The sequence below is a fragment of the Heterocephalus glaber genome, unplaced genomic scaffold (assembly GCF_053883595.1).
Source record: "Heterocephalus glaber isolate CG9 unplaced genomic scaffold, H.glaber_assembly_v1.0 deba00001472, whole genome shotgun sequence".
Taxonomy (NCBI): domain Eukaryota; kingdom Metazoa; phylum Chordata; class Mammalia; order Rodentia; family Bathyergidae; genus Heterocephalus; species Heterocephalus glaber.
Genome location: NW_028258315.1, coordinates 92,029,721 through 92,055,194, shown reverse-complemented (window position 1 = coordinate 92,055,194; position 25,474 = coordinate 92,029,721). Strand labels below are relative to the sequence as shown.

At 38.3% G+C, this 25,474-nt stretch overlaps 1 protein-coding gene across 39 annotated transcripts in view; it reads right to left on the bottom strand.

Annotated features, from left to right (window-relative positions):
- The window catches only part of Pbrm1 (polybromo 1), a 135,953-nt gene that overhangs the window by 18,792 nt on the left and 91,687 nt on the right, over nucleotides 1–25,474 (bottom strand). For 33 of the 39 annotated variants that reach the window (XM_087182409.1, XM_087182415.1, XM_087182427.1 and 30 more), the window contains 6 exons: nucleotides 22,488–22,673; nucleotides 21,336–21,493; nucleotides 19,736–19,999; nucleotides 17,615–17,760; nucleotides 15,216–15,373; nucleotides 3,174–3,357 (listed from right to left, as the gene is read on the bottom strand). In XM_087182409.1, coding sequence (XP_087038535.1) covers nucleotides 3,174–3,357; nucleotides 15,216–15,373; nucleotides 17,615–17,760; nucleotides 19,736–19,999; nucleotides 21,336–21,493; nucleotides 22,488–22,673 — 1,096 coding nt within the window. The remainder of the gene's footprint in view (nucleotides 1–3,173; nucleotides 3,358–15,215; nucleotides 15,374–17,614; nucleotides 17,761–19,735; nucleotides 20,000–21,335; nucleotides 21,494–22,487; nucleotides 22,674–25,474) is intronic. The other 6 variants (XM_087182436.1, XM_087182411.1, XM_087182416.1 and 3 more) reach the window with 1 other exon arrangement.

Below are 25,474 nucleotides of genomic sequence, written 5' to 3'. Positions count from 1 at the left end.
AAAAGGCCTGTAATTAGCCAAACGCACAGAACATCACTGAGAGGCAGATACCAATTGTTATGGCTTATATCCAGATGTCCCCTCAAAGCCTCATGCAGCTTGTCAGAGATAGCTGGATCTAGGGTGTATGATGTTGGGATTAAGAATGTGAGGCTGGGATTGATTCACATTGTGGAATGCTAAGATTAATAAGGGTGGGTAGCCTGGATAAAATATGAAACCAAAAGAGGGCTTGTTGCCTTCTGCCCGTCCTGCTTTATTACAAACCGTTTCTCCTCTATGATGCCCCTCTGCCATGGAGCTAGCCAGTTATGGGCTGAAACCTCTACAAAGTATGAGTTGAAATAAACCTTTCCTCCTTTAACTTTGTATGTGGGGTATTTTGTCTCAGCAACAAGAAAGGTAATTAAGACACCAACTAAAGAGGTTTCCATACTAGCAACAAAGTCTTCCTACTATAATTAACTTGGAAAGTGCAGCATGTGTGTGTGGGTCCATGCCTGTGCGTGCATGCATGCGCACACACAAACACACACACACATACACACACACACAAATATGAGAAGAGAAGGCAACAAAATGCCTCCCAAATCCACCAAAGCTGATCCATGAGGCATCAAGGAGGAAGAAATCAAAAGCTACACATCTAAATTTTTTGAGACAGGGTCTTACTATGTAGCCCAGGCTAGCCTTAAATTTGCAGGCGATCCTCCTGCCTTAGCTTCCCGAGTGCTGGGACTACAGGTGTGTGCCACCATATCCAGCAACATCTGAATTATTTGAAATGATAAGAGATTAAAAAAAAAGATCAATAAGATGCCTGGTGAGTTCAAAGAAGATATAACTAAACAAACAATGGAATTAATAAACAATGAATTTACAAAGACACTGATATAAAAGTGGCTGAACTGAATAAAATGATACAAAATATGAATGACCAATTTAGCAAAGAATTAAGAGTCCATGAAATGGTACCAGAAGATTAAAAATTCTACTTAAGGGCCGGGGATTTAGCTCAGTGGTTTCGCCGCCTGCTGCACAAGCGCAAGGACCCGAGTTCGATCCCTGGTACCAAAAAAAAAAAAAAAAATTTACTTAAAGTATGAGCAGCAGAAGTGACCAATTCAAGGATAAATAATCAGAACTAGAAAACAGGGCTGATGTTGGTGACCAGGTACTCTGAGATACCTTAAGACAACAGGAGAACATGAAAAATGGATCCAACAGCTGCTACATGACACAAAGATGACTAAGGTTTACAGAAATTAGTGAAAAAATCAGAAGACATAGCCCTAGACAAGGACTTTCTGAATAGAACCCCAATTGCAGAAGAAATAACATCAAGAATCAACTGGGCTGGGGATTTGGCTCAGTAGTGCCACCACCTGCCTCACAACAGCAAGGTCCTGAGTTCAATCCCCAGTACCAAAAAAAGAATCAACAAATGCATTTGTAAATAAGGAGGGGAAGGGGCAGGGATTTAGCTCAGTGGTTTTGCCACCTGCTGCGTAGGCGCAAGGACCTGAGTTCGATCCCCAGTACCAAAAAAAAAAAAAAAAAAAAAAAAAGGAGGGGAAGAGGGGTTGAAGGGAGGGTAGGGGAATAGGATAAAAAAAGAATCAAGATATATCATGTACAAATTCCCTATGAAGACTGTGATCACTGTGTATAACTAAAATGTACCAATAAACTTAATTAAAAAAAGAAAGAAAATACACTTAACCATTAAAAAAAAAAGAATCGACAAATGGGATCAGTTGTATCCAATTCAAAAGCTCAGCACATGGGCTGGGGATTTAGCTCAGCGGTTCTGCTGCCTGCCTCGCAAGCAAAGGACCGGAGTTCAATCCCCGGTACCAAAAAAAAAAAGAAAAAAAAAAGCTCAGCACAGCAAAGGAAACAGAATAAAGAGAAAACTTATAGAATGAGAAAAGAATTTTTCCACCTATTCCTCAGAGGACTAATGTCTACAATATATAAAGAACTCAAAAAAATTTGATGCTTCAGCTGTGTGTGACGCCACACACCTAAAATCCCCACACTTGGGAGGCTGAGGCACTAGGATCACTGTGAATTCACATCCAGCCTTGGCTACACAGTGAGTTCAAGGCCAGCCTGAACTACATACTGAGGCCATGTCAAAAAAAAAAAAGAAAAAGAAAAAACAGAAAGATTCAATCAATACCCATGTTTATAGCAGCAGTTTTTTGTTTTTTGGTTTTCTTTTTTGGTACCAGGGATTGAACTCGGGACCTTGCGCTTACGAGGCAGGCGCCGGAACCACTGAGCTAAATCCCTGGCCCTATAGCAGCAGTTTTTCATAGCTAAATCTTAAAAATAGCCCAGATGCCCATCAACTGACGAATGGATAAAGCAGATGTGGTTTTTTATACAAGGGAGTACTACTCTGCCATAAAGAAGGATGAGCTTCAAGAGATTTACAGCTACATGGACAGACCCTGAGACCATACTCAAGGGAGAGAACAGGAGCAGCATGAAAAGAGAATTAAGATATGTTATGTACATATTCAACTCTCCACAAGGAATGTAATGATTTTGTACTGCAAACATGTAGTGATAAAAAAAAAAAAATGAAGTTACCTCTATTTAGAGAAACTTGCTTTTAATGAATTCTACTGAATATGAACAGAAGTGTTGGATCCAAAGTCAGATCCTAGTTGCTTATATATGGCAAAAAGTTTTCATGGTCTGTGGAAACAAACAATCTCCTGGCAGACAGGATATGAACAAGAACCCAGTATTAACAGAGTCTAAGGCAATGGTGGTGATCCTAGGCTATGCATGTGGCAGGGGCTGTCTGTATCACTGCAAGCTCTGAAAGGTTCGTCATCACTGGTCTAAGCCAAGAGCACTATTAGAATAGCTACCAAGTCCTAGCACATTAAAGATTTTCCTTTAATCTTAAACTGAATTAATTTTTTTCTTTTGAAAATGTCAACTTCTCTAGTTTAGGATCTAATGAAAGAATTCAAGCTGGGGATTTAGCTCAGTGGCACTGTGCCTGTCTCACAAGTGCAAGGTCCTGAGTTCGATCCCCGGTACCAAAATAAGCAAACAAACAAACACTCCCCCACCCAAGAGAATTAAAAACACTGGGCTACACTATTTTGATATTAGCTGAAGTGCTCTTTCTTAAGTTTTCCAAGCCTTACCTGAAGTAGTAAATTTCATCATCTACCACTTTAGCAGAGAGTGAAAACCTCTTTAGTCCCTTGAATTTCTTCATCTGCTTGTCACTCTCATTGTAGCGGCTCTCACAAAGCATAATATCATTTTCTGGTATTTCAGTTGGCCTGCAGGAGAGGAAGTCCTTGAATGACAAGACAGCACACTTTCCTGAAAGAGCAAGTTGAAGAGAAGTTAAAGGAATAAACTGTGGTCCTAGTTTTTAATTAATATATTCACATGATTCAAACTTAAAAATATATACTGGTATAAGGACAAATTTTACAGATCAATGCAATAGAATTAAAAGATTAGGAACAGCGCCTGCTGTGCAAGCGCAAGGTCCCGAGTTCGATCCCCGGTACCAAAAAAAAAGATTAGGAACAGACTCATACAACTGGGTTTTCTTGGGGGGAGGGAACTGATTTTATTTTTCTAGTGCTAGGGATTGAATTCAGGACCTGTGTATACTAGGCATGTACTCTACCACCAAGTGACATCCTTAGTTCCTGTGCAACTGGTTTTCTCTTTTTCATTTTTTAAATTTTGAGACAAGGTCTCACTAAGTTGCCTGGGCTGGGCTCAAACTTGGAATCCTCCTGCGTCAGTCTCCCACAGTGCTGGGATTATAGGTATGCACCACCACAACCAGCTGACCACATTGATTTTCAACAAGGGTGCCAAGATAACTCAGTGGGGGAAAGAATCATTTCCTCAACAGATGGAAGTGGGACAAATAAATTTCCACACGCAAAAGAATGAAGTTGGATTCTTACCTTAAGTTATATAAAAAAAATTAACCCAGAATGGATCAAAGACCTAAATTTGAGAATTATAAAACTATTAGAAGAAAACCCAGATGTAAATCTTTGTGACCTTAATTAGGTAATGGTTTCTTAGATACTGACACTAATAGAGCAGCAGAAACCACAAAAAAGGGAAAGATATACTAGATTTCATCAAAATTAAAATAAAAAGCGCCGGGGAAGTAACTCAGTGAGAGGTGATGGGTTCAATCCCAAGTATCCCAGCCCATACAAGTGAAACAGAAAGTTATTGTATGATCCAGCAATTCTACTTCTAAGTATATATCCAAAGAACTGAAAGCAAAGGTTCAAATGTACTTATATACCAATAACCCTAACAGCATTACTCACAGTAGCTAAAAATGTAATAACTACCCAAATGGCCATCAACAAATGAATAGGTAGAGGAAATGTGGTATATGCATACTATGGAATATTACCCAGACTTAAAAAGGGAATAAAATTCTGAAACATGCTACAACATTGCTGAAACTTGAAAACATTATGCTAAATAAGCCAGAAATTAAGGAAAAAGCATCACATGATTCCACTTATATACAATATTTAAAATATGCAAAATTCATATAAACATAGTAAAATAAAGATTACTAGGGGGAAGGAGAAGAGGGAAGTAGCGAGTTATTGTTTAATAGACACAAGAGTTTCTATTTAGAATGATACAACAGTGCTAAAAATAGTACTCATGGTTGCACAATCTTGTCAATGAACTTAATGCCAGGGAATTATATACTTAAAAATAGTTAATTTTATGTTATGTACATTTTACCACAATAAAAACTTCTACAAATGGTAGCATATCACTTACACTGATTTCAATCTAAATTTTGGCACAAAATATATTTGGGAATTACTGTTTGTATTTATTCAACTAGTTCCCTCCTGATGGATATTTAGGTTATTTCCAAATTTCTGCTCTTATACTGAAGCTAAATACTGTTGAAGTAAATAATTCAACATAACAATTTGTACATGGATGAATACATTTGAATCCTAAATTTCTAGAAGTACAAATGCTGGGTCAAAAGTCATGTACATACAATTTTATTTTTATAGGTATTTCAAATTATCTTCCAAAAGAGGTTGTGCTAATTCATAGGTAAATGCAGAGGAGCTGAATACTACTTCCCTATGTTCTTGTCTGTCAACTAGTAACAAATGTCTGGACTTTTGATATTTTTTTTTGGTACCAGGGATCGAACTCGAGTCCTTGCACTTACGGAGCAGGCAGTGGCACCACTGAGCTAAATCCCCAGCCTGACCTTTGATAATCTGACAGGTAATCTAAAAAAAAAGAGCATCTGGGTAGTTTTACTTTGCACTATATATCAGTATCCAATCTTTCGACTTGCCTGGGCAGCACTGATTGAAGAGGGATTGTCTTGGACTGCATATAAAATATATAATACAGTTAATGTATATAAGTAACCAAACCTCCTTTATTTTATTTTATTCTTTTTTTTTTTTTCTGGTATGGGAGCTCAAACTCAGGCCCTTACACTTGCGAGGCAGTTGGCGGCACCACTGAGCTAAATCCTGGGCCCTATATTTTCACTTATTAAATTACTTTACAAAATAACAAACAAAACAAGCCCAAGTTTGATAATTAAGAACTTGTATGTCTGCTTAATAACAATAAACGAATGTCTTCACAGACATACATGTAGGTAGGTTGAAATACTATTATCAGTAATCACTGTATTTTACTTGCCAAGTCACACAAGAGCATGTAATGTCTGGTAATGTGGGTTTCTATTCAACTGACTATACAGTGGGCACAGGCAGTGGAGTAAACACTGCACTGTGCTCTCACCTACACAGTGTTTCACTGTTACCTATGTAGTCTGTGCTTGAGCATTGTGAAATTGAGTCAAGAAAAATATCACTTAAAAAAAATATCACGTAGGGCCGGGGATTTAGCTCAGTGGTTTCGCTGCCTGCTGCGCAAGCGCAAGGACCTGAGTTCGATCTCCGGTACAAAAAAAAAAAAAAAATCAAGTAATAATGTTAAAGTTTATGATCTTGCCAGGTGTGGTGGTGACTTCTGCATTCCAAACACTCTTGGAGGCTGAGGCAAGATTTGAGTTCAGCCCGGGCAAAGTAAGTGACTTCGTGGGAACCCATCTTAAAATTAAAAATGAAAAGGGCTGGGGATGTAGCTCAGTGAGAAGGTTCCAGGTTCACTCTCCAGTACCAGGGCAGAAAAAAAAGTTTACGACCTTTTGGGGCTGTATTACTAGCTGTCCAGAGCTAAGGGGTTGGAAACATAAGCACCAGACTAAGGTTGGGCATATTTTCATTTAATAACTGCTGGTAATTTCTTTCTGTTCTCTCTTGCCTATTTTTCTGTTGGAAGCTGACTTTCTTCTAATTGTTGTTTAGGAGCTCAACTGTGAAGGAAAACTGATCTGCATCTATAATATATGTTGCAAATATTTTCCCAAGGCTGTTACTTGCTTCCTCCAGTTTTGGCCATGTAGAGATTTTCAATTTTTATGTAGTTGAATTTATCAATCTCTTTTTGTATGGGCTCTGGATTTTATTTTCAAGAATATAAAAATTTCTTTCCCTTGGTTTCTTTTGCTATCTTTATTGCTTCATTTAATATTCATTTAAATCTTTAATTTAATCTGGGAATTTATTGTAAAATTAAGATGTGATATGAATATAATTTTATTTTTCCAAATAGTTATCCAGTTTCCAAATATCACTTAAAAATCCACCTTTTCCTATATTTATTTGGTGTGGTACCTCCATCATATTCTATATTATATTTGAGTCCACTGCTAAACTTTACTTTGTTCAAATAATCTTTTTTCTCATATACCATATAAATAATTTAAAGTGCAGACGGTTATGTTTTAGTAAGGATGGACCTTCTTCACTACACTTTATAAAAACATTAAAGATTAATTTAGAGATAGGTGAGATATTGCATACATGTACTATCTTAGCACTAACCCTCAGGGAGGGTTAGGAAGAAGGACTGCAAGTTTAAGCCTAGCCTGGGTGATTTAATGAGATCCTGTCTGAAAATAAAGGGCTGACGATGTAGTGCAATGTGAAGGCCCTGGATTCAATCCCCAGTACAACTAAAACAAAAAAGCATTAATATACCTAAGGCAGCCCTTATAACCTGTAAACATCTCCTTAAAGGCCCAACCTCTCAATACTGTTGCATTATGATGTTTTGACTTATAAATTTTGTTTTGTCGTTTTTTTCTGGTTTTTTTTTTTTGGTATCGGGGATTGAACTCAGGACCTTGTGCTTGCAAGGCAGGCATGGTGCCACTGAGGTAAATCCCCGGCCCTGTTTTGTCTTTTTGAGACAAGGTCTCAAGATAACAGTCCAGGCTGTCCTTGCACTCACTGTTTAGCCCAGGTTGGCTTCAAACTCACAATCCTACTGCCAGTCTCCTGAGTGCTGGGATTATGGGCATGTGCCAGTATGCCCAGCTTGACCTACACATTTTTCACAGGACACACATATTGAAACCACAGCAACACTAAGAGGCAAATGAACCAGTTGCTGCCAACTAGGGCAAAGAGCAGACCAGCTGAAAAAGCCTGTGAGGAAAAGGTAGGAAGTGAGATGATTTGATAAATAAGTGTTTGGTTTTTTTTGGAGACAAGGTCTTGCTATGTAGTCCAGGCTAGCATTGAACTTGCAGTGATCCTCCTCCCTCAGCCTGCTGAATGCTGGGATCACAGGAATGCACTACCATGCCCAGTCTTTTTTTCTTTTTTGAAAAAGGGATTTTTTTCCCCAAAATCTCTGGGGATTGAACCCAGGGCCAATCAATGAGCTACATCCTCAGCCCTGAAAAGCATATATATCTGTAAATTACTACGGCTAAACTATTATGTTTGACATTAATACCTTGGACTGAAATATGCCTTCTTCCAAATAACAAATGGACTCTACAAGCAAGTATCTAAAGACCAATTCAAGTAGTATTTCAAGTGCTCAAAGGATCCCCCAGAGAGGAGGCAACTGTTCAATTTCCTTGTGCAATAACCATTTTTGGGGTAAACATGTCAGATGCTTACAAAAATATGTCCTTACAAACTATTGTCACAGTCTACTAGCAGGTGATCAGAGAATGAGAACAGGTGAATTTATGGGTGAGGTCCTATTACTTCTCTGTTTCACTCATAAGAAGTTCTTGTGGTCACACAGCTAAATGAGAGAACAGAGCCTAGGTAAGGCTGGACATCTGGAATATCCTAGAGATCTGTAGCACGACTGGCCCCATTTCTAGACTGCTCATTCACTGCATGCTCTTTAGTGATATCCAGCATGTCATCAAATGTTAATAATGTGTTAAGATGGACTGGTCAGACCCAGCTGTATCACTAGTTTATCTAGGAGGGCGTGAAAGAGAGGGCTGGTTTCTAGGTGTCACTTGCAAATGACCTTTTGCTGGTGGTTGTTCACTCTGAGAGCATCTACTAGATTTAGCTCAGGGGTGTAGTGCTTGCCTAGCAAGTGCGAAGCTCTGGGTTTGATCCTCAGCACCAAAAAGTTAAAACAAAAAAACAGAAAGAGGCAAAAACCAAATGAACAACACCCAAAAATAAGCCAACTTCCTTTACACTGAATTCCATCCCCATCCAGGGAAATGACAAACTGAGGATCTGCCACAACTTCCCTTCTCTTCTGAGTCTTCTTGAAGACTTTTGTTAGCTCATTTCTGGCCTCCTTGCCCTTCATACTAGTTTCAGCAGCAGCCCTAGGGGGCTCCTGTTGCTCCTGGTGGTGCTTGACATAGTAATGACGTCTATAGTTGGGTCTTCCTCATTATGTATGTAGTATGGCTGAAGGCCTTTGCAGCTCTGCTCTCAGGATAGGCCATAACCATGAGGTGCTACAAAGCACCTCCATCTGCTTACTTATCTTTGTCCAACATAACATTTGGTGCCTTTTTTATTTTTTGAGATGGTATGGCAGGAGAAAAGACAGTGTGGGAGACATCCTGCTGTCACCAAATTTCTTTAATATCCTCACATGAGCCTAAAAAATATGTTCCAACTACTGTAGAGTAACTGAGGGCAACTCCAAGGTCAGTATAGTATCATTAACATTGAGGTCTTGTTCCTCCTGGTGGTCTCTGGCAGTCATGCTGGTTATATAAAGGCTCATATAAAGCCAAAATTCTCCCTCCCAATGAGAGGGTAGAGATTCTCTATTAACTGGACAGACTTCAATTAGTTATTCCCCTGACTACACCTCAAATTCTAGAGAAATGAAGGAGAAGCCAACCTTGCACCCTCATTCTCGAGGGTGTACTTTCATTAAAAAGCCACCTCTGAGCTCTGCCTAGTTGGAACTCTCCAAAGTATACTTAAACCTCAAACCTAAAACAGATGGGGACGGCTCAGAGTCAAACTCACTCTTGAGTTTTCATATCAGTCTGCTCCCACTCTGTAAAGTATACTTGTCTTTAATAAATCTCTGCCTTTCTTACAACTTCTGTGTTTCCTGCTCGATTTTTTGTTCAAGATACAAAGAATATAGATATCAGGAGAGACTGACACCCCTTGTCTAGTAACAATGGGGTCTCACTATGTTGTGAAGGCTGGCTACAAACTCCTGGGCTCAAGGGATTCTTTTGCCTTAGCCTCAAGTAGCTACAGGTGCCCTGGGTTCAACATTTGCCTTCTTACTTCAATCAAGTCAGAGTTCATTGCTAACAACTTTTGTGCCACTTCAATGAATGATATCAAAATTTTCCAGAGTTCCAACTGCAAGTCTCTCATAGTGGTCTAGACCATGATGATTCCATAATGTAGGAAGGCAGGATAGCTGATGCTAGGAATGTAGCATCTCTATAAACTTCCCCCCTCACCCCCTACCAGGGATCGAACTCAGGACCTTGCATTTGTGAGGCAGGGACAGTACCACTGAGCTAAATCCCTGGCTGCTATAAACTTTTTAAATCAATAATGGAATATCTTTGTTTTGGAGGTTCTCTCCTAAGATTTCTCTGGTATTATTTAGCATCCTTCCCGAGGCAGCATGTATTAATTTGTGACATGTTATACTTTTGGGGTCTTCAAAGCTCCTATGAACACTGTGCTGGAGGCAATGCTCTTTGAGTTCTACCAAATTATTGTTTGTTGCCTCCTCCAGCCACTTGGCACTATTACCTGTGCAGATGTGTAGCCAAAACATCTTGCCTGCGAAGATTTTTTCTTTCTGTGCAAACATTGTGCTGCCTCTGCAGGGTCACCAGGAAGGTGGGTGGGGCCAGGCAGCCCACATGTTCCATCACTACAGCACCACCACCTCTGCCACCTGCTGCAGGCTAAGTGAACACCTCGCTCCTACCACCTGGGAATAAAAACTGAAAAGCTTTTACATATTCATGGGACCCAGAAGTCTATGTACATGCCAGTAATAAGGTGCATGCTCAGAAAAGACCTAGGAAGTTGCTAAGGTTTCATCTTTGGCTAATCTTCAAGCTTAGTGCAAGCAGGAAATAAAGGCAGAGTTGTAAACTGCATGGCTAAGCTATACAACAACGTACAGAAGGAATCTAGATGCAAGAACTGGGAATTTTGGTTCTAGGCATTTAAAATAACCTCTGTCACATCACTAGCTGACCACCAAGCTAACAGAAAAGAAACTTCAGTGACCTCTCACAATAAAGATATCAATTTTTTAAAAAGGGCTTAGTAAAGTTATTAAACAAAAACTATAACCCATAGCAAGCAATAAGAACAAAGCTTGAGAAGGGGACAATTTGATTTCTAGAGTTATCCCAGTATAATATTCAAAACGTATGGTTTTCAACAACAACAGAAAATTAAATGGCATGCAAAGAAATAAGAAAATATGACCCACTGTTAAGAAAGAAAAAACCAGAAATTATTCCTGGAAAAATTTACTAAACAAAGACTTCATTTTTTTCCCCCTAGAGTTGCATCAATATCTCTTAATAATTTAATCACCTCTTAAAAGTTCCATCACTTCTCAGTACCACTGCATTGCTCATTAAACTTCTGACACAAGCCTTTTTGGGGATGAAAAATCAAAGGATAGCAAGGACTTATTTTTTCAAAGCCAACATGAGCAAATTATTAAACAATAAATGTTCAAAAATTTCAATTAAGAGAATTCTTAAAGATATTGAGCTTTGATAACCTTAGGCTACAATAAAGAATAGCACAAAAGGGAAAGAAAGCTGGGTGTGGTGGTTTACACCTGTAATCCTAGAGCTTGGGAGGCTGAGGTAGGAGCACTGCTGTAAGTTCAAGGCCAGCAGCTTGGGCTACATAGGGAGTTCAAGACCAGCCTGAACTATATAGCAAGACCCTGTCTCAATAAAAAAAAAAAGAGAGGGCGGGGATTTAGCTCAGTGGTTTCACCACCTGCTGCGCAAGCGCAAGGACCCGACTTCAATCCCCGGTACGGGGGGGGGGGGGGGATAGAAATTTAGTTGTTAGTATTAATAATGAAAAATAGTTCTCATTTCATCATAAACAAGATTATCAGATATTATAAAAATAATCTAACATAAAATGTGTGAATTTAGTAATCTGGCTAATAACTAACCTGTTAGTTATACAAGGAATTATGGAAATGGAATGCTTTTTAGAGATGGGAAATAATACTAAGATACTGTTTTTGAAATATTTCTCAAAATGGTGGGCTAGGCATTTACATCTACTGCAAATATCCCCAAACTTCTATTGAAGCAAGAAAAACGAATTAAGTTAAATCACATTTGACAACAAGAGTTTGGAATACAAAAGGACAAATAGTAGCAAATCATAAAAATTTAAGGAAATGCTGGAAAATACAATAGGATCAGATTAATGAAAACAATCAATCTATGAATAAATGGAGAAAAGCTCCAAGGATGCCCCTTGTCCCATGGTTATTCCCATAAAAGCTCTAAACTTAGGGAAATGCTGGGTGGCTATTTATTTTATGAAAAAATAAAACAAAGTTTCATAATTAATAAGATTAACAATAGTTATTACACTGTGCATCATTTTTTTTCAAAGTAGTTACTCAGGGTACAAAACATAAACCAAAAAGATTCTTATAAAAAAAGAAACAAATAATAACACAAATCTTTTTTCAACGAACTAAGATAAATTCTCAGTACAAATGAAATTAACATATATATTAAAATACTTTTAAAACAATGCAATATGTAATTTGGGGAAATATTTGAACTTCTCCCTACTTCCTATTTATCTCTCTTTTATTTTGCTCTTTATTTGTGTGTACAAAGAGTCCGTCCAAAAATGTATACACATTCAGGAAAAGAAAACTAGTGTTTTTTCAACAGATGGCGTTACCCTTGTATGGGGAACCCTAGAGGATGTCATGTATCGCAGAAAATGCGCTACATTACTGGTTCTTAGAGAAGAAAATGAAAATGCATGTGCAGCAATCTCAATACCCAAGGTTACCCAAGCAGTAGTCTGCCGTACTAATAAATGTCTGGAAGCTAATGGCCACCACTTTGAGCACCTCATGCAATTGTACAGGTCAAAGGTAACTTGTATTAAACTCGCGCTGTTGCAATAAATTTAGTATTAAAATATTCGTACAAGTTTTTCTTTTTCTGAAGTGTGTATACATTTTCCTGAAGCGTGTATACATTTTTTGGTGGTCTGTCTGTCTCTCTTTCATATAAGAGAAACCATGTGATATTTAAGCTTGTGTGTCTGACTTATTTAACATTATGTTCTCAAGTTGCATCCATTTACCCATAAATGTCTCAAGCTTATCTTTTTTATGACAACACAGTACTCCACTGTGTATAAATACCACATTTTCCTTATTTATTCATCTGTTTCCAAGATCTAGCTATTAGGCATTCCAACAGGCTAAAGCAGAGATAATGCAAGTTTGAGTTCAGTCTGGACAACTCAGTGAGACCTTGCATCAAAATCAAAAATAAGAAGGGCTGGGGATGTAGCTCAGTGCAAAGGTCTTGGGTTCAATCTCTTGTATGGAGGAAAAAAACCCCAGTATTATTATACTCTAAATTAAACTTCTCTTTTTAATTATAAATCTTTGTCGATGGGCACATAAATGTGGCAAAAACATCACAAAGGGGGTTGGACTTACATATACAGTAGTTTTAGTTACTACTGAAGCTAAGACGATATTACTGGTTACATTAGAACTAATTCAAAATAAATGGTCACAGAGGCCGGGGATTTAGCTCAGTGGTTTCGCTGCCTGCTGCACAAGCGCAAGGACCCGAGTCCGATCCCCAGTACCAAAAAAAAAAAAAGGTCACAAATTTAAGGTATTAATTGCAATCTCCAAGGAAACCACTAAGCAAATAATTTAGGATTAGGAATATAGCTCAATATAGAACACTTTCCTAGCATGTGGTGTGAGGCCCTGAGTTCAATCCTCAGCACTGTGCCAAACCCCAATCAAACTCAAACTAAAAAGCAAATGATATGGTTGCCCTAATCAAAGGAGACTTCAGTCTCACCTTCATTACATTCCTTTTGGCTCTGTGGGATGAATTTACTTTAGGAAATGAGGCCCTGCAGAACTGCTGTAGTCTGGAACACAATCTGAAAGGAAGACTTTTTTGTTGTTGTACTGGGGATCAAACCCAGGGCTTTCACACTGAGCTAAATCTCTGGTCCTTTTTTTTTGGTACTGGGGATCGAACTCAGGACCTTGCACTTGTGGGGCAGGCGGTGGCACCACTGAGCTAAATCCTCGGTCCCTCTGGTCCTTTTTATTTTATTTTAATTAATTAATTATTTTTTGGGTCCTTTTTATTTTGAGACAGGGTCTCACTCAGCTGTGAAGGCTGGCTTCAACCTTGTGATCCTCTTGCCTTAGCCTCTTAGCTAAATAGCTGGGGTTACAGGGTACTACAGAAAGTTAAGAAGAACTTAATGACTTCACCAGTCTTTGTTCCTTTTCCCCAGACTGGAAAAGGAAAAATATATTGAATAGTTAAAACATTTTTACCATATTTAATTTTGAAAAACTTGAAAGCACCAAAAACAACCTATAACAGCAATAAAAGTCTAACTCTAAGATACTTTTTTTTTTTTTCTCAGATACTTTTTAATCTACAAGTTTTCTTTTGGTTGTGAGCATGGTGACTTCTTTACAATCATGAGCAACAGGGGCTGGAGGTGTAGCTTAGTAGTAAGACTGTATGCTTACCATGCATGAGACCTTGGGTTCAATCACAGCATCAAAACAAACAAAACAAAACAAAAGCAAAAACAAAAGCAAAAAAAGAAAAAAATTCCCAAAGAACCAGGAGCCATCACTGTAAAGCCTGTGACCAGTAATTATTTAGGAAACTATTCCAAAAGATGTAAAGAATAGCTGGGATAAGGAAGCTCTAAAGATAACTCTGGGCCAGAAGAAATATAATAGCTGAAAACAATGCTGGTATACATGATATATACACCTAGATCCCAGAAACAAAATGTCACTGTGAACACTCAGCAGGATGATAGAAAAGAAACCAAAACTTGAGTCTGGAGCAGGGACAATAATAACTTCAGGGTTAAGACTCCAACAAAGACTGTGGGTCTTTCAACTGTTTTCTCCATTTTCGACCTTTTTCTTACAACATACTTTCCACATAGCAGCGACAACGAGTCCTCCCTTTGTGTTAGCTCACACCACCACTCTACTCAAACCTCTTTCAGACTTCCTGTTCACTCCAGACCCAACTGCTATACCATCTACAAGGCCTACCACGACTGGGTGCCCTGCCACTCCAGAGGGTTTTTGTTCCCTACCACACCTATTGCCCTGCTTCAGCTACCTAACTTTTTTATTATGTCTTGAACATGACTGAGATATTCTACTTAAAGGCTTTTGCTGTGCCTAAAAGAGAGTACAACTTTAGATAGTCAAATGGTTTTCTGGCATACTTCAGGGCTCTACTCACATGCCACATATCAACAAGGGCTTTTGTTGACCACAGGACTTCGAATCAACACTACCCTCAATCTTCTTACTTAGCTTTATTTTTGTTTATAACCCTAATCACCACCTGATGTTCTATACTTTTGTTTTTAAATTTACTTACCAGCTCCCCAATCTTTGCCCCGATGTAAGTTTTTATGAGAGCAGAGTCTGATTTGTTCACTACTGTATACCTAACATCTAGAATGATCCTAGCATGGTAATATTCAATCAGTTTTTATGGAATGACTGTGATTAAATGAGAAAGCATAAACACCTACCCAAAATACATGTCATAGGACAGGTTTCCTCCAGATTACTCAGAAACACTTCTTTTTTGTAGAACATTTTTGTGGGCTCATGCTCCGTCTCTTCTGGATGAATGAAGATGGGGCCATAAAAATACGCAGCTCCATCTCGGACCCATACTTTTTCAATTCTTGGGGGAACAATGGAGAAATCATATTATAATAATTTAATTCTTGAAGGACTAATCTAATAAAAATTCTGTTAACCATAATAATATATACCATTTAGAGGTGTTTCATTGGCTGTTTTGATAATGAGATAATTTCATTTGTTCCCTCCCTCTCAAGCACAGGAGAAGATACTTGGAAAAAAGAGTACTCATCTGAGGGAAAAAAAATTTATCATGGTACCAAAGTATGTAACATTTCTGACTCCCAATTTCCTTCCTGAGATGCCCAAGATGAAAACATAACTAAGCATAACAAATCTTTCAATTCCCCTGGCCCACAAACAGGAGTCATTCTTCACTGACCTCTCTTAGACCTCACAACCCATTTATTAGGACTATGAACATAATCTTCAAAGTGGTACCCTTTGCAATCACCCTAGTCTGAGCTACCATCACTCTTGCCTCGATTATTATAATAACTTTTTAGTAGATCTCCTTCCTTCTACCTATGACCTTTTACAGTCTATTCTCAACAACCAGTAGGCAGAGCAATTCTATTAACACCTAAGTCAAATGTCACTTTTGTACTTGAAACAACACAGTGACACTCTATTTAACTTCATAAAGGCCTAAGTTCCTACAATGTTTTCTGAGGTCCTACATGATCTGCACATTATCCCTTGCCTTCATCTCTGACCTAACTCACACATAGCTCTGCTACTAATAAACTGCTGGTCTGAACAGGCCTGACACACTTCTTTTCCAGGCCTTCATACTGGCTATACACTCTGCCTGGAATACTTTCTCCATGGATATTCACAATTCTTACTCTCTGTTTAAGTGTTAGGTTAGCTTAATGAGGACTATAAATCATCCTACTTGCTCCTACGAGGCCCTTTATCCTACTGTATTTTTTCAACAGCATGTATCATGATCTAACTGACTGCAACTTTACTTATTCAATGTTTGTCTTTCCACTAGAAGAAAGCTCCATAGTATTAAGAATATTTGTCCATTTTATTTGTTAACATATCCTCAGAGCCTAGCAAATAGCAGAATAAATGGTTACTGAAGAACAAATCTGATGGGAGAAAAGAAACCCAGAGAGGTAAATCATTTGCCTAAGGATACTAGCAGAGCTGGGACTTAATCAAGATCTCCTGGAACCAACTACTGTTATTTTATTGTGTGTTTGTTTTTTACACATGCTGGCAGTAATATTTAGAGCCTCTTATTTGCTAGGAAAGTGCTCTATACTGAGCTGCACCATCAGCCCCCAAATGCTGCTCTCAATTGCTATCCTTTACTGCCCAATCCAGTACCTGAGTCTTTTACTGCTGCCCACCCCCATACTGGGGAATGAACCCTGGGCCTTTGCACTGAGCTACATCCTTAGTCATTTTCTAAGTTTTTATTTTGAGACAGGGTCTCATTAAGTTGCTAAGTTGCCCACGCTGAGTTTGAACTTACAATCCTCCTGCCTCAGTCATCCAGAGTCCTGGGATTACACGAGTGTGCCACCATATCCAGCTCTTTATCGCTGTTTTTGTCAACCAACCATACTTCTATCCTTTCATCAATTTATTTGTTCATCAAATATATGAGCCTCTACTATATTTCATGCACTATAATTTGAGCAGGGTATACAAAGTTCAGCAAAAAGAGCTCCTACTTTCACGGCATTTGGAAATGTCAGGTATGGACAATATAATAAATATCAACATATGATATGTATTCTAAGGAGAAGGAAATGCATGGTTTTCTGGGAGTCTGTAATAGGGAAACCTAGCCCAGCCTGCGGGGAAGGAAAGGTTTCTTCTAGGAAGTGGTATTTCAAATTTAAGCTAAGGAGTTTATAATACAAAACAGGAAGATTTCAGAGCTGAGAATTCTGTCAATGGTAAAAGAAAAAAACCAGGAGCCAATGGACAAATTTGTTTATTTTTGTTTTTCAAACAAGGTCTTGCTATGTAGTTCAGGCTGGCCTTGATCTCACTATATGGCCCAACCTGCCCTCGAACTCAAGCGATCCTTGTGCCTCAGCCTCCCAAGTGCTAGGATTACAGGCCTGTGCCACCAAGCCCAGCAAATGGATGAATTTTAAAAACTGCTTAGAAAGGAAAGCAGGGGAAGTGTGATATGAGAGGATGTTGGAGAATTTGCCAGAAGAGGGACTTTTGTCTTCATCCTAAGACAGATGAATGTCTACTGGCCCCAAATCTCAGACCCAACCTTATCTTCCCTACTTCAATGACAACCCACCTGCCAACACGAGGGCGCACCAGACCATGGGACTTGATGAAGACACAGTCTCCAACCTTTAACCACATGTCATTGTAATGGAGCTGCTCAAAGTAGTGACAACCTGGCTCACCATTGGACATTTCCACAGGGACATCTTCTTTTTCCTGTGGTAAAAGGAAATGGTTGAAAAAAGGTAGCTAACTATCAAGGAGCAGAAAGAGAAGGAAAGCACATTTCAAGGCTAACCTGAACTACATAGCGAGACCCTGTCTCAAAACACAAAACAAAAAATCAGATCAAACTGTCTTGTGCTTGCTTCAGCAGCAAATATACTAAAATCCAACTGCCTTATCAAATTATTATATTAATTTAAAATTTCTAGATATTTTTCATAAAATAACCTCTCACTATGTAGTACAAGGTGGGATGTGAGCTGTGCAGAAGCTGCAGGAACCCACACTGCCCAAGCAGAGTGGGAGGAAGGTGGGTCCAGTCAGAAGCTTCCCTACTCTTCCAACTCCCCCAACAGAGGCACTCCAGTCTCTTCTCACTCATCCCTAGGGAATGTGCCTACTCAATTTACAGACAAGAAAGGGAGTGGGCAGAAGAGAGGTAGGCACTCAGCGCTTCCTCTCACCTTCCCCATACCCTCATTTCATAACATTAACAACTGATAGATTTTACATTTTTACTATTTTAATTTATTCCAATATGGAAAACATATAGCCTTTGTGACATAAACACATACTCTGTTTTTTTGTTTTTGTACCAGGGATCAAACTTGGGTCCTTGCATTTCCACAGCAGGCGACGAAACCACTCAGTTAAATCCCCAGCCCCATACTCTGTTTTTGAATAAATTTCTGGGTTTGTCATCTACTAGCTGATGTGACATTCATTAGGCAAGTTATTTAACAGTTTGTGCCTTAGTTTTCTCATCTATAAAATGAGGAGGAACCGGGCACAGAGGCACATGCCTTCAATCCCAGCACTGGAGAGGCTGAGGCAGGAGGAGTGCCAAAAGTTCAAGGCAAGCCTGGTTACAACATGAATTCAAGTTCAGTCTGAACTACATAGTGAGACTCTGTCTCAAAAAGAAAAAAAAAAAAAAAAAGATGAAGATGATAGCGTAGCCATGAGACAGCGTTTCAGAAAGCTTAAATGATATAATGTATGCTATGCTTAAATACACAGAACTATTAATATAGTGAAATGTAAAGATGTTCCTGACTTGAACAATCTTTGCATTCCTAGAATGAACTCTTCTTTCTTTGGTCATTTAACAGAAATATTTTTATTTTGCTTATAAATGTATCTTTCTACTCAAGTAATTTTCACATCAATATTCAAGACCCCAAGCTCTTTTATTTTGCCAGGTTGTATCTGGTTTTATAAAGTGAACTGGAAAATTTTCTTTGTCCTCTATGCTCTGAAAGTTTATTTATAGGTTCCTCAGAGAGTTAAAAGAATTTACCTATAGATGCGTAATACTGTATTCTTTGATACTAGTTCTTTGACACTTTAAAAAAATTTTTATGTTGTCCACTTATGTGTTGTATCTCTTCTTGATTCCATTTTGGTAATTTGTAATATCCCAGAAAATTATTCATTTTATTTAGGTTTTAAAATTAGCAGAAATATGTAGTCTTTGAATTTCTTCCACTTTTGTGTATCTAAGCTTAACTGTGCTACCTTTTCTCCCTTTTATTATTAAGATAGCTGTAGCTCATCTCAGACTTGTCAAAGAATTAGCTCTTGGATTCACTTTTATTTCTGCTGTGCTGGAAACCTAACCAGGTCTTGAGCACACTAGGCAAATGCTCTACCACTGACCTACATCCCCAGTTCTTGGATTTACCTTTTTTTTTAGTACTGGGGATCAAACTCGGGACCTTGACCTTATAAGGCAGGCGCCAGAACCACTGAGCTAAATCCCCGGCTCATCTTGGATTTACTTTTAAATTCTACTGTTCTGTCTTCTAAGTATTATTATTATTATTTTTCCTTGCCTTCTAGCTTCTGTCTTGCTAAAGTTTTATATTGCTGATATTTTTCTGAGTTTGAATACTTTATTCATTTATTTTCTGGAACAGATATTTTCAGGTGTAAAATGTTTTCTGTGTGGTTACTATCTACATACCTTTTCCAAGTTAAAACTGTCTTCAGCTCGACTGTCCTCTGAGTTGTCTGTATTCTTCTCATCATCACCTTTATCTGCATTTGCAAATACAGATGCCACTCGGACTACGGGGAGGGGCACGTCCCGAGGAACAAACCTAACTGAGCTGATGGGCATGGTCCACAGTTTAATTTTCTTAAAAGATTTGGTTTTGGCAGAATACCGTGATTCACAAACAAAAACATCCTCATCTCGAAAGTTTTCTGGGCATAATTTGAAGTATTCCTGGGGGGAAAAGAACAAAACCAGTCAGGTAAATTTTCTATAAATCAATCAACCTGAAAAACAAAAAGCAAATACCAACTGATCAACCGAAGGTTAAACTGTTAGGACTTTCTGGCAATAAACAGTAAATGGCGAGAGATCTAGGATGTTGGCTACAGAATAGATTTATTAAATATATACCCTTTAACTTAAAACACGAACAACAACATTTAGCTTACCAAATGACCTTTGATATACAACCTATAGTTGCAATGTTCCTTAAAGCTTTAGACAGGGCTTATGTGTATATTAGACAGATAAACAAAACATATACCTTATTACTTAAAAACCAAACCAATAATTTAACACATTCCCATCAGCTTGAACCACCGCTGGTGCAGGCATGACTGTTCCATTGGGCAGCTTGTATCACTGGTGGTACAAATGGATTAAGTCAGAGCTGCCCAGCAGAGAGATATATTAACTAAGTCAGAACCGCCTCGAAGCGAGACATACAAATTACAGCCCCATCATGTATGTGTTAAGATGATTATCTTTCAGGAAGCATCATTCTTTTTTTGTGTGTGTGGTACCGAGGACTGAACTCGGGACTTTGTGCTTGCGAGGCAGGGACTGGAATCACTGAGCTAAATCCCTGGCCCAGAAAACATCATTCTTAAAAATTAGCCTGGCAGGGCCAGGGATTTAGCTCAGTGGTTCCGGTCCCTGCCTCGCAAGCACAAGGTCCCAAGTTCGATCCCCAGTACCAAAAAAAAAAAAAAAAAGATAAAAAATTAGCCTGGCTAAAACGCATGACGGTGTAGGCCTGTAATTCCAGCATTCTGGGAAGAATTCTGGGAAGATGAGGCAAGAGGATTGCAAGTTCAAGCCCTCCTGGGCAATTTAGTGAGACCCTATCTCAAAATAAAAAACAAAGGGCTGGGGATGTAGCTCAGTGCAAAGTCCCTGTGTTCAATACCAGTAACACAAACACACATCACATAACACACACACAACAGGTCTGGCAATGTAAAAAGTTAACCTAATTGCATATAGTAAGCAGCAAAAATAGTAAGCAGCAGGGCCAGGGATTTAGCTCAGTGGTTCCGGCGCCTGCCTTGCAAGAGCAAGGTCCCAAGTTCGATCCCCGGTACCAAAAAAAAAAAGTAAGCAGCAAATGGTCTTTCGAAACCATATTCAGGTTAATTTCTTCCAAAATCTATACTTACTTATACAGATACAGCTTAAAAATCAGTTTAAAACAGACTTCCTGATTTTATGAATACCATCAGTTTTTGTGTTGTTAACCCTTACTCCCAGAGAACGACTGGTATTTTGGCATTCGTGAGTTTCTTACCTTGACAAACATGACCACACATTTGCCTAGAATTTTACTAACAGGAATTTTATTATAGTAGTCACTCTTAAAAACTTCTTTTTCAAGAAATTTTCGTGTAGCCAGGTGGAATGTTTCATTTGGCCGATAAAACCAACAGCCATACAACCATTTTTCACCTCAAAAACAGAGAAAGAGAAATCATCATTAAGAGAAACTACCTGCTCTTTCCAAACTTAGGAAATGCTTCATTATCCATTGTATGAACTAGCATAGTGGTTCTCAGATTATTTCTTAGCATAATTATCTTTTTTTTTTGGATAGCATAATTATCTTAGAAGAAATAATCTAAGGAGGTCCAAAAACTGCTATTTTTCCTCTTATAGTAAAAGACATATGAGAGGAAGGTATTGAGACCTGCTCTGGTCAATTCACATGTAGAGCTCTATGATTTAGTAAGGACATAGACATACTGAGGGACATACTTAGCACTTAGGTGAAAAATCCAAAAAAGTGTTTCACATGATGGGCAGCTAAAAAAACTGGACTGTCTAGACCAATTTCCAGCTGCCTGCTTGTGGCTTTATGAACTTATATTCATTCTCCATGTCTCAAATTAAAGGCAATGTTTTTTCAAGGAAGTCTTTTAGACAACAAATTCTAAGTGAGGACACTTGTCGCTCCATAATAATTTCTTTTTTTTTTTTCTGGGTACTAGGGATCAAACTCGGGACCTTGCACTTGCGAGCCAGGCAGCAGAACCACTGAGCTAAATCCCCGGCAATAATTTCTTTTTTATTTGTGATCACTATTGGAGTGGTTTTGATGAGGAAAATATGAACTTTGTGTTTTAAATCCCTGCCATTCTCCATAGAGTTTGGCTCAAAGTGTCTTTTTAATATGTATCAGATGAATAAATGAATCCAAAGTAGATTTTAACAAGTTGTAATTCTGATTCAATTATGACACAGTCCAACACTGCAATATTCTGTCTTTCATACTGTGGGTGCTTAATTATATATGTTGATACACTGAGCAATCTTATTTATTGATACAATAGATCAACTACTGTTGGCATAAAATACCTCAGTTGAACTTTTCTTCCCTGGGAAGCAAGTAAGAGAAAAACAGCCACATCTTACCAATGGGCCTTTAGATTTAAAACAAACTTACCAGCTGAATCTTCCCATAGTCTCTCAATACAGACTATATGTGGTTGTAGGTTGGCCTCTGCAGGTTCTACATAGACATAATCTCCAACATGGTACATGCTGTTCTTAAAACTGCAGTCCTGACTGTATGTGCGATGTAAGCCTGACAGGGTTGCAGCACCTGAGGAATCTTCACTCTTTTCAGCTTCTTGGGTTAAAAAAAGAAAAAAGTACTCACTAGGAATGTTGGAATTAGCTACAGGATTCAAACATCACATATTAATACATTTAATTCTTTTTGTAAGAGTCAAAGGACAGAGTCAGGAAAAATAGTACACTCTCGAAACTTTTAATAGGCTCTACTCAAAATTGCTTTTTCTTTTGTTTTGAGATGGAGTCTTTCTATGTTGCCAAGGCTGGTCTTGAACTTGCAGGCTCAACAATCCTCCTGTCTCAGTCTCCCAAGTAGTTGTAACTATAGGCATGCACCACCACAGCTGGCCTCAAAATTGTATGAATTATAATCAATTGCCATTAATTTAATATAGAAAGATTCTATAGAATAAAAATTATCATTCTTAATATATGCTCATACAGTCATTTTCAGTAATTCAGAAAGGCATAAAGAAGTCACATATAAATCATGTAATCTTAGATAAAACCTCTGATGTACATCCTCTCCATCCTGTTTCTGAAATTTTTTCCTCAACAGTTATGACACAGATAGGTCACAATGGCATTTTAGAAGTGCAGAAATAAGTAAATATGTGTATCAATGGACTGTAAACCATATATATGTGCCTATATAATATACTTAATTATTACGAATATTTCCTGAGGTGAAATACTTTTCAACAAGACTTTTATTTTTGTTTAATAAGACTTTTTTTTTTTGGTACCAGGGATCGAACTTGGGACCTTGTGCTTTCGAGGCAGGGAGCGGAACCACTGAGCTAAATCCCCGGCCCTAATAATACCTTTTAATGGTTTCAGTATAAGCTATCATTTACATATATTATAGTTTTCCTTCTCCCTCCTCTTTTTGTGGTACTGAGCTTTATCCCAGGTCCTTTTTTCACTATTTTGTCCAGGTTGGGGTAGAACTTGCAGTCCTTCTGCCTCAGCCTCCCAGACTGCTGGGATCACAGGTGTGCACCACATGCATATCTACGTTTTTTTTTTTTTTTAGAATAATGCATTGACAGTATCTTTGATAACTTCATTAGGATAACTTCTCATAAATGGAACAGCTAGGAATAAGCATTTTAAATGTATGTACATTCCAAATTATTCTCCAAAAGGCTATATCAATTTAAATTCTTCATTGTGCAATTTTTAAAAATTTTGCCAATTTTGGTGGAAAATGTCATCTAGTAATTGACTATTCCAGCAAATCCCTGTGACACACAAAGCAGATTCACAAGGTTCTTGAAAATTTCATACAGGCAGAAAGTAAACTGGACTGAAAGGAGCAGAGTACAAAATTTAAAAAGGTTCTCTGACACCCGAAATTCCAGAGATAGGAAACAGGGTAATAATACAACTCAGTTGTAAATATATTTCATGAAAAGGGATGATTCCAAGGGCAGAGTACTGAGCCACAGAGGACAGTTTCTGGATCCAGAAACCCAAAGGAGTCTGTCTAGCTTGATTTCAAAATTGCTCAAAATGAACAACAGCTCCATCTCTCTCTTTTTGAACAGTAATATCTATACTACCTGTTATTCCATGTGTATCTCACTTTTTTTGGTATCAGGGATTGAACTTGGGACCTTGCACTTGTGAGGGAGGTGGCGACACCACTGAGGTAGATCCCCAGCCCTATCTCACTGTATTTTAATAGGAGACAGCTTTTGTTTTGTTTGAGTTTTACTGGTCCATAAATAAAGAGATATACTGTATCAGGATGGACTGTACCCAGAGCCTTACTCATATACCTACTTTAGATGATTTAGATCATGAGTGTCCAACCTTTTGGCTTGCTTAGGCTGCAATGAGTGAAGAAGAATTATCCCAGTTCACATATAAAGGGTATAATATAGTTAATGTATATGATTATTTTACAAAGCCAAGTTTAATAAAGAAGGAACCTTATATGTCTGCTTGACAATAACAGATGTCAATGTTCACAAGCACACGTGCATAGGCCAAAAAACTATTACTGGTAATCACTGTTTTACTCACCAAATCACACAAACACCTGTAATGTCTAATACACTCAAGTTTCGATTCAACTTTGTATAGAGGGCACAGGGTGTGTGTGGGGGTAAACACTGCACTGTGCCCTCTGCTATATAGAGTTCTGTTGTCACCAATGCAATCTACAATTGAATACAACACAAGCAAGTCATAAGAAATATCACTAAAAAATCACATAATATTGTTAAAAGTTTATAATCCTATGGGACAGCATTACTAGCTATTATGGCTTGTGTCTAGATGTCCCCCAAAAGCCTCATGCAGTCACTTTTCAGAGGTGGCTGGATCTAGAGTGTGTGGTGCTGGGATCAAAGGTGTGTGATTACTAAAATCAGTCCACTGATTGGTTTGGCCTAGTTCTGGCTAGGATTAAGGGTGTGAGTGCTACATTCGCCCTAGGACAGGTAGCCTGCATAAAATATAAGGGACAGAAAGAGAGCTAATGTGTGCTCTCCTGCCTGCTTGCCCTGGACTATTTCTCCTCTACTGTACCCTTCTGCCATGCCGCCTTAAACCTCTACAAAGTGTGAGCCAAATAAACCTTTCCTCCTTTAACTTTGGGTGTCAAATATTTTGTCTCAGCAATAAGGAAAGTAAGGCAGAATTCGGTACCAGATCAAGAATAGAGCTGGGATCTTTCCTGCCTTGACTTTGGATTTCAAGTCTTTTAACAGGACCTTCATTTGTGTGCCATGTAGTGAAGCAAATGAAATATTTAAAAATGTTAAATAAAGTTTAACCTCTCTACTGTTCAGGAAGATCCTTCTGTGCTAGAGGAAGAAATAAAATTTTAACCTGTGTTCTTAAGCC